The 21,387-nt window shown below is 46.6% G+C and overlaps 1 protein-coding gene across 2 annotated transcripts in view; it reads right to left on the reverse strand.

Moving 5' to 3' along the window:
- Positions 1–16,302, reverse strand: part of LOC133348812 (CAP-Gly domain-containing linker protein 1-like) — a 77,221-nt gene extending 60,919 nt beyond the window's left edge. For both annotated transcript variants that reach the window (XM_061561826.1, XM_061561825.1), the window contains exons 1-7: positions 16,090–16,302; positions 11,292–11,490; positions 3,413–4,065; positions 1,815–1,939; positions 1,214–1,448; positions 797–994; positions 40–143 (exon numbers count right to left, since the gene is read on the reverse strand). In XM_061561826.1, coding sequence (XP_061417810.1) covers positions 40–143; positions 797–994; positions 1,214–1,448; positions 1,815–1,939; positions 3,413–4,065; positions 11,292–11,376 — 1,400 coding nt within the window. In that variant the 5' untranslated portion in view covers positions 11,377–11,490; positions 16,090–16,302. The remainder of the gene's footprint in view (positions 1–39; positions 144–796; positions 995–1,213; positions 1,449–1,814; positions 1,940–3,412; positions 4,066–11,291; positions 11,491–16,089) is intronic.
- Positions 16,303–21,387: the final 5,085 nt, after the last annotated feature.

The raw sequence follows: 21,387 nt of genomic DNA on the forward strand, positions 1-21,387 counted from the left end.
ATTGGGAATCAATGGTGTGACCCCAACTCTCTCACTCACCGTCTCTCCTCCTCCAGCTGATTGAGCAGCTCCACCTTCTCACGATCGGCTGCCTCCACCAGAGTCCGCAGGCTGTCCATCTTCTCCTCCGCTTCAACCACAAACTGTTTACGGAACACGAGGAAGATCGCACGGAAAGCACGGACGAATGAGACTCGAGAGAAAATGGCAACATAAAGGAGAATAGATGACCGTGAAGATAACCGCCGTGCAGACGGCGCAAAGACATCGGCTCATCCGCAGGAGGGAAATGGTCTGTGAAGAATGGTGACGAGGTTTGGAGGCCTACATCCAGCAGGGGAAAATCAATAAAGATGGGGATGCTAAGTGATGAAACATGCGATGCTGATAATTTTATACAAATTACATATGCATGATGAGGATGAAGTTTTCAATAAAACTTATGCATATGACGATAATGACAATGGCATGCATCGGCAGTGGGAATGAGGGCAGCGATCTAGCACCATGAAAGGTCACACTTGCAAGAGGCACAATGTTGTTTCGTGCGTCTAAATGGGTTTATTTATTTAACCTTCTGGTTAAATAAAGGACGACAACAACAACAAGAATAACAGACCAAAGATGAATGTAAAGAGATCAGCGAAGAAGCAGCAGCGGAGAAGAGACGCAGTGACGCATCGATGCGTCACGAACCGAACCGAAGCAGACTGCCTCCCCTCCCCACCCGCCCCATCACAGTGATCGCGAAGATCAAGAATGGACCGAAGTGGAATATGATCATTGGGAGCCTCACCTGCGAGTGCGCGTGTCTTACGAGAGACAGCTCCTGCTCCACCTCCCCAACCTGGCTGGTGGCTCGTGCCACCTCGGCGCGCTCCATGTCCCGCTCGGCCATCAGCTGCTCGATGTGCTGCTGCTTCTCCTTGAGCGCCTCCTGGAGCGCCGTGTTCCCCGCGATCTTGCGCGAGTAGCGGGCGGACGTCTCCGCCAGCTGCGTGGACACACACACACGTGGAGTGGGTTTGGGTGGGTTTGGGTGGGTTTGGGTGGGTTTGGTGTAGGTGATAAGCCGCTTCGTTGAGCTATCATTTGTGATGGCAAGGTCGCTTCTGAAAAAGAGCTACATAGATCAGTGGACCTCCTTTCCTGGGTAAAAAAAAAATGTAAAAAAATATCTATATATAATAAAAAATGTAATAAAAAAACGTACCAGGCCGGTGCGGCTGGGCTTGGCGCTCACGGACGAGGCCACGGAGCTGAGCGTGCTGATGGAGGAGGCGCTGGGGCTGCGCTTGAGCGCGGCGATGCCCGAGCTGACGGTGCGCCGCGTGCCCGGCACGGCGCCGCCGGCCTTCGCCTTAGCCGGCGTCGTGGACGGGAAGCCGATTCGCGTCACCTTGTGCGTCGGAGCGAAGAGGCCGTACTTGGGCTGGCATTGGAAATATCTTCATGCAAGGGGGGGGGAATGGGGTGGAAAAGATGAAACCAGTTTGTTGTTGTTAATACTGCTATCGTTAGGCTCTGTTTTCACAGCCACTCGCACTGCAATCGCGGTCAAAATTGGTAGTGGTAACCATGAAGAGTCGCGATCCAATTGCAGGAGGCCTAAGGGACCAACAGGATAATGGGGACGAAGGCAGACAGCACAACGATGGAGGAGGGCAGGTGAGATTCGTCAGTTCAACCGCAGTAGAGCGTGGCTGAAGCTTCAGAGAAGATATGCTCGACGGGCCCACCTTGCCCAATAGACCGCACACGTGGGGTCGGCTTCTCATTGGTCTACAGAGGAGGGGGCTCGAATTATCTGGTACCTGGTGCCAGCCACAGAGCCGTCGTTCTTGCCCAGAGGCTCATCCAGTTCCACGCCGCACCACTCGCCCTTGGCAAAGTCCGCCTCGCCAAGAAACCTCACCACGCCCGCCTTCGTGCCACTCACCTTGGGAGGGGAGAGGGGAAAGGTCACACCAAGCGGTGTTTAAAGAGGGAGCGGTATGCGCTGGCATTATGCGCAAGAACAGAATGGACAGTGCGACACACCAGCAATAATACGCTCTGGGGGGAAACAAATAAAATCACAGATATTAGTAGAAGGTAAATGTTTAGCCCTGCAATTTCTAGCTCACACCACTGCTGGTGGAAGGGCCACCATATGCCCTCGAGAGGTAATTTGGTCTTCTCATCCACCTTGGCCAGGCATATTGGAAGAGGTTGTTGATACCCACACTTCACCCCACCGCAAGCGATCTGCAGACCGACTAAGCGCGGCATACCCATTTATACTGCTGGATAACAATATGACATTATAACATTTAGTTGCACGGGAGTAGCATTACGTAGCCTATAATGTATTACTAAATGAACTAGAATACCATTACACTGTATCAAATCCATATTAAATGCACTCAAATACTGTTATGTCGTATATTGTGCATATAAAATGTGCTCGAAAACTTTCATGCACGTATATTTAGCAAATTAAATGCGGTGAGAATACCGTTACGTGGTACGTATTATTTCATGCCCATTACGAGCTCCTATTATTTCAAGCCAGTTTCAAGGCTGTTAAAAAGAGTCACCTGCCACGGAAACCATCCGACAAACATTTACATATTTATTGGGCAACAAGGGGGAAAGTGACATTGGTCGTCGTTGTGCAAAGGTACGATGCCGCAGATGTTGGAGACCCTTTAAGTTGAGATTTATTGTAAACAAAGACGTAAAATGCAGTCATTTACATGAGCGTGAAATTAGACTGCCGTGCGGCCTATTTTCAGCGGTCGCGCGGCGATGACGGAATGAGAATTTGCGTGCATGAAACACGACGTGATCGCGGTAATCTCAAAGGAGGGAAAATGAAAAACAGCCCAAACTTCACCCTGGGATGGACCACGGCCAGGCACACGTGAAACGGTGTTGAAGCATCCTGGGAGGTTTCGTGACAGCTAGAGACAAGAAAAACGATGTTGCCGACAAGACGGATGAGCGGTGAGATTGATGAAAGAATCCTAAAGTGCATTCCCAACGAGCCAACATTGCCCCCTACTGGCAAAAGCAGCGCCTTCTTGATATCCTTGCGTGATAAGAACGACGATATCAGGATCGCATTGGATGTACTGATGAGACACTGCAATGTCGAAACCGTTCGAGAGTTTTGCTCGTCTTGAAACAATGCTTCTGAAAACGATGCACTTACAGAAGGCCATGCGGCCGGTTGGTTGTGTCGTTACCATTCTTAAATTTTTTTAGGTGGAGATGTATCGTCTGCATTCTTTTTTTTTGCATTCTCCACAATGAGGTCAATGCTTATTTGGTGTCGGAAGGTTAGACGTGCGGTCGGGAGCTCTAGGAAGAGTTGATGGTTGCTGAAACATTACCATCAGCACTATTATTATCGATGATGTGTCCTTACCAGTACGCGGTCGCCAATCTTCAGTTCCCGCTCGCCCTTCTTCATCGACCCGGCTTCCGACAGGTTCGACACCGACCCGCTCGTCATCTTGCTCATCGACGCGGGTGTGGACGAGGGCGGCCTGGCTGTCGGCGGCGGCAACGACGGCGGCTTTGTCGTCGTCACGGGAATACTTTTGGGGGTCGCCGAGCTTGCCGGGGTCATGACCTGCGGGGACGAGACGGTGGCGGCCTCGGAAGAGGAGGACGGAGGGGTGGCGCCGCTGGAAGACGCTCGCGTCGCCGTAGCGGCCGTCGCGGCGTTAGGAGACGCGTCGGTCTCGGCGGCCTCGCCTTCGTCAGCCGTCGATGCCAGCTTGGAGGGCCGCGTGAAGACGCCGTGCAAGGGGCGGCACTGGAAGTAGCGCACGCCCGCCACCGAGCCGTCGTTCTTGCCGACGGGTTCTTCGAGCTCGATGCCGGCCCAGCGGCCCGGGGCGAATTGCGCCGGGCCCAGGAAGCGCAGCGTGCCGGCCTTGGCGCCGTTGACGAAGACGCGCTCGCCCACCGCGAAGGCCGACTCGTCGCCGCCGCCGCTGCCCGCGGCCACGCTGCCGCATTCCGACTCGGGAGGGGACGATGGCGCCGATGGGGACGGCGTCGCTCCACCTTTAACTGTCGCACACACATTGGGAGAGTGCTATTCAAGCTTTTTTTTTTTTCATTAGGTAAGGCCCAATAAAATATAGAGCTCTTTTATTTAATGACCTGGACACATATGATAACTCAACGAAGTGGCTTAACGAGTGGAAATTTATAGCAGCCAAATACTCTAAACACATGTTGATTCCAAATGCGGAGGGAAAAACTGGAGAACACGGGAAAAAATCCACGTGACCGTGGGGGGAGAGACACCCAAACTGCAAATATACAGCAGGCGTCAGGGCCGGGATCGAATCAATGACCTCTTGCATACCAGGCAAGGTAGCCAACATCTCACCACCACGGCGAGATGTTAAACAGAAGAATGCTAGGCAGGTCACGATTACCTTAAACGTCAAGGCCCGATTCTTAACCTCTCAGAGTGCTCTTCTTGGTTCTTTCGGTAAAGTCACGTAGAAGGGAAATAATAAAATAATAATATAAAAAACATAATAAAATAATTCTCACGACGTTTCGGCCACAACGTCTTCAGACGCTGTCTTTCCGACAGACCTGTTCTTCAGACGCTGTCTTTCCGACAGACCTGTTCTTCACCTGAGGACGGCTGCTTACGTTGTGGCCGAAACGTCGTGAGAATTATTTTATTATTATTATTATTTTACCGAAAGAACCAAGAAGATGAATCCCTGCAGTCACAAAAGCTTTAAATCGAAACTCTCAGAGTGCATCGGACGTGTGTCGAATTGTGCACGTGGCATAGCGCTCTGTTGAGTCTCGGTAGATTTTTAATGCGTTTTAATTTTTTTAAATCTATGTTTAATCAGCGTTTCTTGAAAAATGAGCCGTTGATATCAAATGTGGTGTTGACTCTTGGAATGTAACATAATAACAATAGTATTGAAGTACATCTTAAACTGTAAAAGGTTTAAGCGTGAAATTAAACCAGCTCAACTGGTGGGAATTTTCAGCACTCCTATGTGGTTTCTGGGTAATACCTTTCAGTTTAAGGTACACCTAATTAGTATTGTTATGCAATGTCCCAAGAGTAAATATCAAATTTGAGACAAACACCCCTTTTTCCAAAGGAGACTGATTGAAAAATAAATACGTAACAAAGTAAAGAAAACAAATCAAATGGAAACCAAAAACAAATTAAATTATACAAGATCCATGAACAAAAATAAACAGACTTAATCAAAAAATCCAAATGTAAACAGCTCGTGTGAAATTGAGGCAAATGGGAAAAGTAGTCGCATGCAATCGTTGAAACAAAAGCAACATATAATGCAATTTGGATTGTTGGCGTTTGGGAGTTGGGGAAAACACAAATTAGATCAACGTCTCACCTTGTCATTACTCTTTGGTTCTTTCGGTAAAGTCACGTAGGTAGAAAAATAAAATAAAAAATTATATATCACGACGTTTCGATCGTAACACAAGCGGTCGTTCTCAGATGGAAAAAATAATCCAGCAGTGGAACTGCTGAACCAGCGAGAGAGCTGTTACATCAAGAGGTTATACAGGCAGTCCTCTACTTGCGATGGAGATGCGTTACGACGACCTCATCGTAAGTCGAAAATATCGTAAGTCGAAGATGGCCTAGCCTACCCAGGAGTCTTAAAGAATGGTGATAATTTATCAAAACAGAGCAATTTACAATACCGTACTGTATAAACTATATACTGTATGTATTTATTAATTACAATACTGTATTGCACAGTAAAATGTAAAGTAAAAAAACAAGGTAAATTCTTAACCTAACCAATATGAACTGCAATTTAATAGAAAGTTTTTTCAAGAAACAATCCTATCTGCTATAAAAACTTTTGACATACATTGAACGTATCGTATCATGGTAACCTTAAAATGAAATCGCTAAAGCTACGTAACATACATGCATTGAATGTATCGTAATGTATCATATTGTACTGTACTCACCAAGATTCTGTCTGTCGTCTGCATACTTGAACAATGTTAGGTTGTTGATGGCAATTTTGTCATATCGCTATCGCCATCGTAAGATTGAAAAATATCGTAATTCGGGGACTACCTGTATATGTGGTTTAACTTTGTGCGTTATTGTTGCATAAAATAAAACTCTACGTTAATTCCAAACGGCACGCGAATGTAAACCATGTATATGTATGTTAGGCAGGTGTCTCGAGTGGTTTAACTTTGTGCGTCATTATTTTGGAGAGCATCTACTACGGTACAATTTAAGGAGAAAGCGGTCCATGGCACATGGTGGGCTCACAGGGTGGCCAGCAGAGGGCAGCCAAGTCTATTGCCGCGCCGGGAGATGCGTGGGGATTGAACCGGCGACCCTCTGGATTTGCAAGTCCAGCGCACTGCCAACCATTAACAACCGCAGCGGCAGCATCCGCGCCTAGCATATACTGAACATATATTTAGGAAATAATAGAATTACACCGGTGTCGGACGTACAATTTTCCACACCGTGCCTCGTTTTAGGCGGACCCTCGCACAAAAGCGGCAATTAAAAATAATTCGTCACGCTGAATGAGTCCTCGCGGTAGCCGTCATCGGTATTTCGTCCTATTAATAGCACCAGTTATCTGCGTCACGACGTACCGCGTGTGGCCTCAGCTCTATCTGCTCGTCCCTTAGGAGCCACCTTATCCAGCACCACGGTGCAACGCGAGCTGGCAAACGATGCTACGCCATGGTGCACTGTGAGCCGCGAAGCCAACAGCAACTTCCAGTGCCTGCCGCCAAGGTGAATTTTTCTCGGGAGATCAAGGTTAAAATGTATTTTAATCCCACAGTACATAGGATTTTAAATGTTAACCCGAGCTCTAAGCCACGCTGTTAATGGAAGCACAAAGCCCGTGGAATAATAATCCGAATAGAAAATAATGTACAAAAAAATCTTGCATAATTCCATTGGCAAATTAAAATTCATAACACAGGCCACACAGTGTTTTCCTCGAGAAGCGAAATTAGTATTCTCTCATGGAACATTGAGGAGCGGCAGTCAACGGTAAAATGTGGCAGCGATATTGGCTTACATATATGAATATTGCTTAGAAAACAAAAGTTATTCGATGTTGACTGCACTACGGTTGACGTTGTGCATGATCTTGACAATATTCTGCGGTGGTAAAAGGTGCATGGCTAAGCATAACTTGCAACGTAGAATTCTCCAATTTGATTTGATGTTCCGGCGCCGCATGTATGAACAATAATGCAAGTTTCTAAAATCCCACCACTGCCCCCTGCCTCCCCCACATCGCCTCTGCTCACCCAGCAGTATAAATTGGTACAACCACAGTCAGTCCATTGGCAGGTCACGTGTAGTGGGGTAAAGTGTGGGTACACCCACCGCTTCCAAGACGTCTGATCAGCATGAGAGGGTAGGCCAAATACCCTCTTGACTGTCTCTCTAGAACTCCCTCTAATGGAGGCTCTTCCACAGGCAGTGCAGGGACTCCTCTACTTATGAGATACGAACAAACCTGTCCGTATGTCCAGTTGCCTGTTTGGACCAAGAGTCGAAAGTTTAACCACCGCGTAATAGATGGCGATGGTGGCATCTAGATCTGCAGAACATGAAGAACCAGTGGTATCTACAACTTTTTAAATCATTCCCTGAGTTTAGCGTACACGCCGTACAACATGTTTGGAATCGACAAGAGTAAAGTTGGACTTAGGAACAAATTGACTTACGAACAGACCTCTGGAACCGAAGTTGTTCGCAAGTGTAGTCCCTGTAGTGTGTGCAGGCTATTTTATAGTTTCCGCGTTGCTCATCACCTAACACAATAAAATCTTCCAGAAGTATAAATCTTCTCCGTTCATATACAAATTCAATCAGAAATACTGCTGCATGTGCCTGCTGTTTGGTAAACACGTCCCCATATCTATTTGTAGTGACATCGCGGATGTCACTGTGTAATGCCGGCCCGAGAGAGGAACGGCGTGCAATGTAGTGACATTGCGGACACCACGTATATATGTGGGTGCAGTACCGGCCCTAGACAGTGCTAGATGGCGCCACGCTCTGCGTGCAGTGCCGACCCCTACAGGATAGGGTGTGAGAGTGCCAGCCATGGAAATGAGGTTACTAAGGGCCATGGCACTCTGGTTGACCCCGATGGACACGTGACCGGTAAAGTCTACTCAGGGGGCCCCCAGGTAGGGGCTAGGGGTGGTCACGTGTCAGGGTCGAGATCCTGCTCGAGGATTCTAGAAGGTGGTCGTGGCTAAGGGCGGAGCCGGACACACCACAGAGGATATAAGCCGGTCCCCGAGAAGGACCGGCTGCTGTTGTTCATTCTGTAGAATCTACGTTCTACGTCCAACACGAAGTCACCAAGACGTGGACCTGGACCCAAGCTGTGGTCTGGTCCGTTGTAGCTAGCTCCTGTGTAATAAGTGCAGTTAGCCTGGTGGTCTACCACCATAGGTTGTTATCTTGTTAAGGGACAGTTACCCCGTGTGTTGGTATTAATAAATGTGTTGCGTCCAAGAAATGCGTCTGCTACTCAGTTGAACCCACGACATATTGACAAACAAAGATAAAGATCCCCCATGTGGCATTTGACACTGTTGGAGCAAGTGCTGTTCATGCGCTGTTATTATGGCTGGCATGGCACATGGATGGATGGGTGGCTAGCACCACGCCTGGCCACCTTTGTCTCCCAAATGCTGTTTTAGACATTGCAGCAGCTACTCATTTAAGGCCGAGTTGACCTAGGGGAGGCCCTATATATTCGTGACTGACGTTAACTAACTGCGAGTGGGAATTGAACTCGGTTTGCCGGGTTCACAGCGGGGTGCTCTAACCACAACACGAGCGCTCCACGCACAAGATCTTGAAAATGTTCCGCGGTGGTGGCAAGGTGAACGGTTAGCACAATGGGCTTGCAAAGGAGAGGTCAGCAGCTTGAAACACACAAACGCACACACACCTAAGGTCTGAATCAAAATATCAATCGCCAATCAGATACATGCAGCGTATGGCCACTTAATTTGTATTTGAGCCAAGGAAATGTGTAAGCATGGAAATACAATCTGAGTTGGGTCAGAAGTGTAATGGCTTCAATTGAGGCGCACACTTGATCTTGGAGGCAACACGTTTGTTCATTATCCCAACAGGTAACTCTCTACTTAACCGGATAACGACTCAGGGTGGTGACCACCACGAGTAACTATATACACTTGGAGGTGGAACACCACAGGTGACTATCTACACACTGGATGGGATAACTAGTAAATCGGACCAGGACAGCCAACACGCTGCCTGGTCCACGTGCGCAAAGACCCGAGACCGAGGACCCACGAAGACAGAGGGTTTCTTCCCAGAGATGAACAACCACGATCACCGCCAGGACTCAGATTTTATCCGCTGCGGCGTAGCCTGACCCAGCCCTTGGCCACGCCCCTTTTCCAGATCCTTCTCGACGATTCGGGGCCCACATCACGTGTCCCTCTCACCTCCTCTCTGGTCCTCGTTACCACCTCATCCGGTCACGTGCCCCCTCGGGTTCACCCAGACTGTTGTGCCCTCACTCAACCTCTCCCATGGTATACTCACCTCAGGTGCTAGGGAGAGATTCCGCACATACAGCACCACTCGCTCGGTACTGTCGCTACACTCTAGTGACATCATTAATGAAACTTGAGAAACCCTGGCAGTGACTGAAACACGCGACAGTGTCGCCAATAATTACAGAGTAAGGAGACATGTAAATGCCAATGTAATCCCAATGAAGATGCACGGCAATGAGCTGCGAGCTCGCCCGAAGATGGCAGAATGGAAACCACACACTCCCAAATGTAATTAGCCAAACATTCCAAAGTGGTGAAACTGTCGTAAAAAACAGTTTTGAGGCTCAGCGAGGTTTTCCTGGGCAAGTAATACCCCTCTTCCACTGGCACATCTGTGTCGAGACAACGCAAAGCCTTCGCAGTCATTTTCCACTGGTTATTTGCGGTGCCAAGACAGACTCTAATGCACGTGCACATATACACTGGCCTCACAAGACGACATCTCAAATCTGGCTCGGGGTCAAGCAGGGACAGGGCCGGGCTTACTGGCTCTTTCACTGCGTGTGAAGTCAGTCCGTAACCCCAGAAGGAAACTGCGTCGTCGAGTCTAAACAATTCATAAGCTATTTTTAATTTGCAAGGTAAGGCACACTGAGCTGTATAGCTCTTTTTCAGAAGTGACCTGGCCACAAATGATAGCTCAACAAAGTGGCTTCTCGTCATGTGGACATTTATGGCAGCCAAATACTCTTAAATGCACGTTGATCCTAAAATGTGGAGGGTAAAAACCAGAGGGCCTGTAGGAAAACCCACGCGACCACAGGGAGAACATTCAAAGTCCAAATATACAACACGAGTCAGGGTAGGGATCAAATCCACGACCTCCTGCATACCAGGTGAGGTAGTTAACATCTCGTCACCACGGCACCTCAAGACGCACGTGTCATCTACGTGCGTCTTGATTCACCGACTGCGCGTGACGTCAGCAGCACGGCTTGGCTTCTGCAGTGGAAAGACGACCTGCTGCAAACCTGAAATGTGGCAGTCTGGCTCGGCACAACCCAGTTGTATGGCGGAAAGAGGTTAAAGGGCATGAGTATTTGTAAGCAGCCAGGTGGCTCAGTGCTAAAAGGTTGCGAGTTCAAATCTTGGGCGGGTGTTAACCTCAGCCCATCATCCCTCTGGAATCGACAAAAATTATTATCACTTTGTGGGCAAGTCAATAGTGGTTATCCTATGGAGACACTTTCCCCCACCATAAGATTGAGGAATGTCCACCAATGGCTCAGGGCTGTAAACAGAATAGATTTTACTTTAGGAGTAAGGGCCTATGACCTGTTAGGCTCATTTAGTGGGTGTCATTCGAGGGTCCAAATGAGCACCGCCTCAATGTTCATTTTAGAAGAAAACCACTTTGACTTTGGACTTTTACCCTTTCCGAGACGTCTGAAAGTTGCAGGGTGGGTTCCCGTTCACCGCCGAATCTCAGTACGCACAAGCGGTTCACGTTAATTTTATTTAGAGAGGCATAGCGTTGCTGTTTTTAAAAGACATTTTGCAGCACTCACCGCAGAAAACTCTACCAACACAACCGTACGATAGAGAAGCTGGCGCCAAACTGTGCCACGCGCCCTCCCGCACGACCTTTTACTTTCGATTCCCTTCGGAATCGATTCCGTTCCGATGACGTAAACGTGGGTAAGGGGCTAATTATAATTGTCACTCACCATCTCTGCAGGGCCTGGCGATCGCACTGGCCGGTTTGGCAATCTTGCTGGGGGCCTTTAGCCCGCTGGGCTTCAACGAGCTCATGTCCGCCCTTCGACGAGCAGCGCATCCAAGCACGAGTGACGCTATGCAGGCTTCAACGTGGCCAAATGTCCAGCTGGCAGGCTCTGCTCGATTTGACCACCATCCAACAGAGACCTGGATTATACAAAGAAAAGTCATTCCCAGCAGTTAGCATCCCAGCATTTCGAACAGTGAGCAGGCATGTAATTATTCGATTTCTTGAACCGTGAACAGGATTTAAATAAAGATTCTACTTGTTTTTGGCATCGTGGTGAATGCAGTAGCTGTAGGCTGAGGGGATGTGAGCCGATCACACATGACATATCCAAATGAAACAACGTTAAATTATCATGTGTGCAATGTGACGCATGTATCAGTGTATCAATACAGGGCTACTATTGTGTAAAAGCCTAATTTATTGTCCGCAGTTTTTCAGAAACACGCATTTTTAAAAGTTGAATAACAAGTTTATGAATGATAATAGAGTAGTGGCTCAGTGGTTATAACGCTGCTCTTTGGACTCTTAGCCACGGCTTACATCATTGGGGAGTGATATTGCAAATGGACCTGGGCCCCTCTCTTCACCAAACCACGTGGACCAGGGTGGGGAAGTATAGTTAAATAACTCTCAAAATCAACATGGTATTCAGCAGTGTAATGCCAAAGGCCTTCATTCAGCAGTGTAATGCCGAAGGGATGTAAGTAGTTATATTGTTAATGCAACTATAATCGGTTACGAGCTATACAAGTCTTAAACATTACAGGTTTGGTTTTGGGAGTTTGGGGAATTCTCATACTGTACAGAAAATCCAGCACACTGCTGGTAGTGAAGCTTTAAAAAAAAATGTAATTCTTACAAAGGCGACATACCTAAATCTGGCCCTAAGGAAATCCAGTACACTGGTAGCTTAAGTTAAAAAAAAATGTAATTCTTAAAAAGAATGCATACCAAAATCTGGCCCAGGGCACGGGGTTGGGTTATGGGAAGGGCTGCTGTAATTTATGGGAGGCATTTTGCAACAATTACATTTCACAGCTGGAAAACCTGGTCTGCAACGTGCTAATCACAGTAAATCAGCCGCACATTAATTAAGCCTTAATTCTTTGTAACAAATATATTGAAGTGAGGTAATCGGCATGATTAAATCTCCACACGCTGCGGGCTTTTCTTGGCCCGAGATGTTGACGGGCGCTCAGTTTTGTCAAAAGTTTTGCGGCACACAACAAACATTCAGCGTATGAAAATGTATGAGATTAAATATCAGTAATCGGCTTTGTACAGGCTTACAGTCTTCTAAGATAGAAAAAAAAACCATGAGCCCGTATCACGTTCTCCCAGTGTTCACTGTCATTTCTGATAAAAACTCAAGGGACAGCTTAGGCATGTGTCGCACAAGCAGCAGCCAAAAACACCTAATGACAGCGATATTTAATTAAGCCGGAGCTAATGTTGTACTTATTTTCTCTCAAAATCATGCTGCACTTTGTAATACACGGATTTTGGACCAAGTGTTTACTTCAATGTGATAGTGACAAACGATTAACTTCACGTTTTCAAAAATGTGATCTTGGAGGGAGCCTTACAATAAATCTTTTTTTTTTATAATATTGTTCATGAAGTGCTAACACGTAGCAACCGTTTATTGTATCATCGTCGTGAGTTACGGTTAAGCCACTGATGGATTAAGTCTGCCACCCACCCTCGCGATGCTGTCATATCATCACTTTGTTGACACCGCCGTGTTTATGCGTGCACGTTCACTTGTATATTTCTGCACAAGAGTGCGCGCCTAAGTAAGGGTGACACACTCACGATGCACAACACCTCACAGCAGCTGCGTCCTGCTTCGTGACAACGTTAATTTATTTGAGCTGTTATTTTAAACGCGTCTGCCATGAAAAGGGAGTTGCCAAGTCACGATATACCACCACCACCACGCGGTCGTTTCAACACCACCGACCCGACCACTGCCAATGCTTGTGGATGATGGAATTAAGTTGGGTGGTGCCATTGAAATGAATCAAAGTGGTATCCTTAAACGAAAAAAATTGCCTCCACCGCACACACGTGGCAGATCTCGTCTGACCAGAAAAAAAGATGCTCGGTTGACCCCCTCCCACCCCTCCTCCTGCGGCGCTGTTCACTCCACACCACCACAACGCCCCTTTGAAAATATTTTAAAGCCCCCTCAGAGAATACATATTGACACGTGCTGAACGACAACAAATCTGGGGCTATTTACGAACAAATTTACGGAGCGGTGGGCGATTCGGAGACGCTTACAGAAGAAGTGGCACGAGTGACGTTGGTAGTTGCGCAAAAATAGATCTTTAGCGACCAGTGACTCCGATAATGACATCAGCTACCGCATTGAGGAGAGGAAATGCACAGCTGAGATACGATATCTTGTTACCAGCGGGCGTATCCTTCATAGAGCACGTACTTAAAACATTGTCGCGGCAATTCAATCGATAATGAGAAGATTATGATGATGGACGGTTTTATACACGTTTACACAGTTGAAACAACGCAGTATGAAGGCACGCGTGTGTGTGGCATATTTACATATTTGAGGAGGCTCGTGACAGACGCTACTGAGCATTTTGGAGCCAATCGCCCTCCAACAACAGAGAAGCGACGCTCACAACAACGAGCAGAGCGCCGGGTGGATAAAATAGAAAACAAGTTGGCTCAGTAGGGGTGGGTGGGGAGGGTTATAGCTGGTGGTGCATCTACGGGTCATCTCAGTCAAACAACCCATGGCACCTGCTGAATCTGGTCCAGAGACTTCCTGAAAGCACGTGGCGGTCTCAGAGTGCACACAGCCTGGCACAGGCGTCGTGGTGACGTCACCGTCACCTCGTGGCGAATTCCTGGTGTGGAATATTTAAATGACCATTATTTTACGTGAACGGTGTCGGCAAGCTAAACAGGACCCTGCGGGGTGGGCTGGTAGGAATAATACTTAGTACCGGTACAGAGATATCGACCGGGTATAGAGGAGTTAAAGAAAAAATTACTGTATTCTAGTGTAACGTTCATTAAAAGTGTTTGTTTTGACAAGAAACGCTGTGAGATTTAAAGACTCGTAGTCTTTCATTTCCAACACCACCCTCAACACCACCCCTCCCACGGACGGACGGACACATTAATCTATTGGTGGTCTGGTCCACTTCGTTCCTACCAGTATAAACTACACGTTTAGACGTTAACCAGCATACGCCAATGGGCCACTTTGTGAAAGGCAAAACGATGTTTATTCGTAGCAGTAAAACCTTGGATTGCGAGCATAATTCGTTCCGGAAACGTGTTTGTAATCCAAAGCACTCGTATATCAAAGCACTCGTATATCAAAGCACTCGTATATCAGTTGTGATAACTTGATGCTCGGCAGACAAAGCGTATACACGTACTACTCGCATTGCAAGACCTCGCTCGTTGATCAAATTAACATTTATTTACAATTTTTGCTCGTCTTGCAAAACACTCGCAGACCAAGTTACTCGCAATCCAAGGTTTTACTGTAATTCATATAAACTACCGTGGTCCACCCCCCCTGCGGCCTGTCAACGTGTACCGCCAAAGTCGCATCTAATCCCGCAAGAAAACTAGTCGACAAGGGGTGGTGGTGGGGGGGGGAGTGACACCCTCCTTACGTGTGACATATTTAATGATACCCAATGGGCGTTGCGTTTAAGTCATACAACATATATGCTTAATAGCATTCACGTCTCTCAAATGTGTGTAAGTGTAACTTAACACCAGCCGTGACTTTGAAATCTAACTTTGGACTGGGGGTGAAACGGTGGCGCAGTGGTTAGCGCAGAATAACAGTGAACCCAGGAAATATGAACAAGATGAGATCGATTATTGGCCACGGCTAATAACAGTGGCAAGAGAAAACCGATCAAGTCTCCTCCCCGGTGGTGAAGTATGATCAAGCTTGTTCACTATATTGAATGAGCCGTCAATATAAACGTTAAATAACGCACGTTTCGAGTCTGTAACTTTTCTCAAACTGGCTGTCGACTGTAATACGGGAAACGTGGCTATTTAAATGCGCGTTTGTGTTTGTTTATCGATCACGGGCTTCACTTATCGTTAAAATAATGCTGCCAGTGCCAGCCAAGGATTTGATAGACGCGTTACGAGAGGACGTCAAAGTGAGGAGATGGAGCCACGGAATCTCGCTCGCGTGCAAGTTGCTATAGGCGGCTTTGCACATCGTAGCATCATCGTGAGATAAAGGGCGATGGCTTGGAAGGAATATCGCCTTCATCCAGCAGTGGATAGATGCTGGATGACGATTCATGCGACTACAGCGCGTACGGTGCGCGCGTTATAGGACACGTATGCCACACTATACAATACTATACCGTACATACTTCTTTTTTTACATTTCTAACAGAATATACACAGCCATAAACACCTTCTACGCCGCTGACGTTGACACATTAAACTATCGTAAGATTTTAATACGGCGTTATGGCGTTTTAACAGTATCGGGGGGCGGTTACGGGGTCGACGTGCTTCGGCCTGCCGGCAAAGGCAGCGCCCAGCCCGGCCAAGCTACTATCCGAGGCCCGGTGCCCCACCCCCGAGCCCGACTCGCGTAGGCCGCAGCCGGTGTCAACACAAATCGGCGCGCAATTTCGCCAACTTTGTACCAAAAAAAAACGCAAATCGACACAAACAACGAGCCCCGTTGGCTATCATCAAGAAACGCGACTCACCCGGTCGTCTGGCGATTTATTTCAAGGCGATCAAGAACACCCCCGGGGTTTGCGTCCGGGGGGTAAAGGAAGGGAAGGGAAGGGCGGTGTGGGTGTAATAGGGTTTGGCGGTGTGTGTGTGTGGGTGTTATGGGGTTTGACGGCGTATATTTCTCTCTCTTCACACACCACCCCACTACTACCACCACGTTCCTTCCCCTTCTCTCGTGTTGCGAGGTGGGCGGGCCGGGTACCCGGGTCTCGTGGCTTCTACTCGGAACCGGCTCTTCTCTCTTTCTCTATGTGAGATCACTGCCGGCCACAGATTTTAAGTTGAATGTTGTTGTGGTTTTTAAATCATTTATATTAAGTTCACTTGCTTGCTTGCTTGCGACCGTGCAAATCTTTCGGTCGTTTTTTAACCAACTTCCCGTGATCCAATCGAGCTGACATTTTGCACACAGACTCGTTGTGCGAGACAATTAATGTTCGTGAATTTTTTTTTCCAAAATTTTACACTGTTTAGGGAAAACAAATTAAATATTTCATTACCAATTGTTTAATACTGGCAGACAATCATCTGACCCATAGGTGGCAGCCATCTCAAGCCAGAGGACGAGAGGACTCTAGCCGCCACGCATATAAAGGATTTAGAGTGAAAAAGTTTGTTTTTACGGGTTATACTTATTTAAAATTGAGTACAGCATAAATACACAACACACAACACACACGTGTGCTGTGTGTGTGTGTGTTCCGGCCTTCATAGGTGCTCGCTAACAGGACTTGCCCCATGAATTTCGATTTAAAGCTTTCGTGACTGCAGGGATTCATCTTCTTGGTTCTTATTATTATATTATTTTATTATGTTTTATTTTTATGATTTTATTATTTCCCTTCTACGTGACTTTACCGAAAGAACCGACAAGACTTGCCCCATACTCTTAGGTTTTTTCGGTAAAGTCACGTAGGGGAAATAAACAAATAACAAATATATAATATGAATTAAGTAAATAATAACAAATAGAAATAAAATAATAAATCACGACGTTTCGGAGGCAACACAAGCTTCCTTCATCAGGTGTAAAAAGGCACAGCAAAATAACTGTAGTGGGAGTTATTTGCCCCTACAGTCTGTTGAGGCTTTTCGGGGGATCTTTGTCTTTGTGTGTTTTGTCTTTAGGAGGAAAATCAACGATACGACCTGATGGTCGATTGAGGTTAATCATAATCGGCACCCATAATAGAGGGGGTTTTGGGGGGTTAGATCGCGTAAATATATAAATGTGTCGTTAAACCCGCCACCACCCGAACACAGCCAACTAGTAAGGGTTGCCACGTAAACAGAACGTGCCAATTTGTCACTAGTACAGCATTAGTGTAGTGTATAGTGTAGTGTATAGTGTAGTGTACTAGTACAGCCACACCGGTGTGTTGGAGAGCCAAGCCACAACATTTACAATCTGAGTACGACGTTTCGCCAGTAATTACAACCAGCTTCATCAGGCGACAGCCATAATTGGTACCTCCGTCTGGAACGCTCTTCCGATATTCGGAAGCCGCTGGATGCTATGCACTTTTAAGTCAACTAGATTGAAAACGAATTTATTTAGAACTGAATTTGTGTGTGTTTAGTTTGTTGTCCTCCGATTAGCACGGTTGCCTACGTACGATGCGAAAGAAATTTTAACATTCATACACACATACGACGTCAATATAATCAATAACACATACCTGTCAACCCCTTATGAGTGCCTACCTTATTACAGACCAATCCAGAACGTATTGGTCATCTCGTCCCGTTATAAATTACAACGTTTATCCTACAAAGTCCCATCACAAGGGATAAAAAAAACAAATAGAAAAAATAGTGTTGCCCGTATTGAAACGGCTTATGGACCTGAAAACTCAATTTCCCTGTTCAAGAGTACGGGAAAACCGTGTGTGTTGACAGGTATGATACAAACAGAAATCCCACACCACCGGTTGTAATTTATCTGAATGCATGTGTAGTGTCAGTGCGACGACTGGCGGCCGCGAGGGCTAATCACGGGTGTGACAACAGCACACAGCCTATGAGAATAGGTTTTCCCCTTTTTCTGGCAACATAATAGTTGTGTTAAGATGTCAAAACACTAAACTGAAACATTTTACAAGGAATCATGTCTGCATTAACCACAATGCTTGTGGTCAGAATGCAAACAAAAAAAACATACTCTGATAATCTATGCATTGTCTTTGAAACGGATTGGTCCACACCAGAGACAGCTTTCTTTTGAGCCTAGTTATATTGGAGCGACCACAAGAGGGGGAAAACTACATTTTGACTTACAATTTTCGTGACTGCAGGAATTCATATTCTATGGTTCTTTCGCTAAAGTCACGTAGATGGCAAATAAAATAATAAAAATTAAAAAAATATTTAAAAAACCAAAAACGCATGACGTTTCTATCGCTCGTGTTGCGATCGAAACGTTGTGAGTTTGTATTTGTTATATTTATTTATTTTTGCTATTTTTATTATTTTCATTTTTTTCTTCTATCTACGTGACTTTACCGAAAGAACCATAGAACAGGGTGAAAACGAATCCAAGGGTCAAAGAGGGGGGGGGGGTCTATCTGGAAGCTCCCAGACCCCGTGAGAGACTTCGTGAAGAGGGGCATGGCCACGCTCGGGGCATATAAAGGGGGAGTGGAACGGGGTTCAGGGCGCACGAGGAGTTCGAGGTCATCGTCGTCGCTATGTAGCCATCTCACTACATATTTAACATCGTCGTCGTCGCTATATAGTCAACCAGCTGTATAGTCAGCCAGCTGTATAGTCAGTCAGGGATGAGTAACAGTGACTGTGGCATTAAAGTCGTAGCTTTATGCCGACGAGAAATAAATAAGAAGCCCTCTACCAGAGGTGGGACAAAGTCATTGTTATGCAAGTCCAAGTCGAGTCTCAAGTCATCAAATTAATGACTCGAGTCTGACTCGAGTTCAAGTCACATGACTCGAGTCCACACCTCAGAGGTGGGACAAAGTCATTGTTATGCAAGTCCAAGTCGAGTCTCAAGTCATCAAATTCATGACTCGAGTCCACACCTCTGCCCTCTACAGTCCGTGTCTGAAGTCATTACGTTCCACATATAACAACTGTGTAATGTTTTAATTTAAAGCTTTCGTGACTGCAGGGATTCTTATTCTTGGTTCTTTCGGTAAAGTCACGTAGAACATTTTTTTGCTGTGGATTTCACACCTGATGGCGATTGCTTGTGTTGCAGTCGAAACGTCGTGAGAATTTCATTGTTTTATATTGATTTTATTTTATTATTTCCCTTCTACGTGACTTTACCGAAAGAACCAAGAATATGTGTAATGATTGTGAGGCTTGGAGATGGCTTCGTCCAGCAGTGGATTGACCATGGCCGTTGATGATGGTGACATGCATCATAATATGGCTTGTAACGTTGTTGGGCCTCTGGGTTGGGCTGAAAGGATGAACAAGAGAGCCAACTCAATTATTACTCTCCCACCCCTCACCCCGCCACCTCCATCACCCCTTGTCTAAGTCATCCCTTTGGGCAGATCTCACGTATGTTGAACTTCTTTCGCACCATACGTAGCCAACCGTGCTAATTGGAGGCGTGAGTGAATGACAACAAACTAAGCACAAGAAACTGCAGTCAACAATGCTTGACTCAGGGAGGAGGACGCCCCTGCCATGCATAGTCCCAACAAGGCAACTTCTATGACTAATTGGGAATGGGACGCAAGCGTAGTATTGATCACCCTGTCGCTGGCCGCCTTTGGGGAGGGTGTATAGTATGAAAGGCCGAAACACCCTAGGAACCAAAGGTTCACTACTGACGATACGCTCCCCAAATTTCACCAGGCTCACTGTTCATGAACTCTTGGAAGTGCTTGCACAAAGGATAGTACCATCTCATCCTGTGTTTTTTGGAATCAGCGGCTTTCTTATTTCGAACGGAAGAGCATTCCAGACGGCCGCAGAAGCGCATCTGAAAGTGCTCGCGATGAGGTGACCGTCTTTGTTCGATGGCTAGCCAAAAGCCTGCTGCTGTAAGAATGACCGGAGTTCGCATGATGGTTTATGTTCCTTGATGAGATCAGCAAGTTATCATGAGCAACGCACTTGAAGAATCCACCTAGCCTGCATGTCATTGGTGGTGAATTTTCATCTCAGCATTTTTTGTGAGCCATATATTTGTTTACGCTCGAGCGATCGCCGCTGTTAATACGTTTTACAGAAATGGCGAATAAATTATGCCATCTTTCGTCCCTTTTCGAACGGTTTCAACCCATAAGGTTAGAAACGGGTCGGTGCATCAGCTCTGGATCACGATAAATAACGATGTTCTAATACGAGCAAAACTTTAGTCAAAAGTTGCGCTTGGTATTAGGGACTTACCAGACACACCGGCTGAATTAATCAAAGGATTTTTTTCCCGAAAAAACCTGGAGACCAAAAAAATAACCGAGAGAGAGAGAGAGAAGATTTTTTTAACGCTTGCAAATATAAAAACGTGCCCCCCCCCCCACCCCCACGACAGCTATGAGCAGCTAATTAAATACTTTGGGAGACAAGACGCATGTTGGAAAGCGCTGCGCACATTCCACGCGTTTAGTTGAACTTGTATCAACATTCATTGTACAGAGTCCAACGTGTGTGTGTGTGTGTCGTATAAAGGCGGAGAGGAACAGACAAGAACACGTCCCTCATTATCTCTTCGCTGGTGGCTAGTGCGATCGTCGGGTGCGAAATACCTCAGCTCGCTATGATGTCCCTGTTTGACATCATATCTAACGATGTGGTGGTGCGCCCACGCACCCGTGCCAATGTCTCTGCAGCCAACGGGAAAGATTAGAGACGGCTTATCTTTGTGCGTGTGCCCTGGCTTCAGCCAAACTGACTACAAATGGAGATTAAAATGGGATTTTTAATGCACAGTGAAAGTATTAAACGGTCATAATAATAAGAGACATGTACAGTCCCTTGTTAAGCCACTGCTGGATGAAGCCTTCCCCCATGCCGTGTCTGTTGCACGGTTTGTTTCGGGTATCACTCGCCCTCGACGTTGATCGTGGCTGGGAATTGAACTCAGGTCGCCATAGTACAATGCGCTAACCCAGGGGTCGGCAACCAAAATAACAAGAAGAGCCATTTCTTTCCAATTCGGTACAAAATTCAGTATTTCAAGAGCCGCAATGCATCTGAGTACATACTGTACTCACGTACATATCGTCAAGAAGCAGCCCGTAAAGAGCCGCATGCGGCTGCGGAGCCGTAGGTTGCCGACCCCTGCGCTAACCACT

This window comes from Lethenteron reissneri, chromosome 28 (assembly GCF_015708825.2).
Source record: "Lethenteron reissneri isolate LAM-NWPU_2019-01 chromosome 28, ASM1570882v1, whole genome shotgun sequence".
NCBI classification, from domain to species: domain Eukaryota; kingdom Metazoa; phylum Chordata; class Hyperoartia; order Petromyzontiformes; family Petromyzontidae; genus Lethenteron; species Lethenteron reissneri.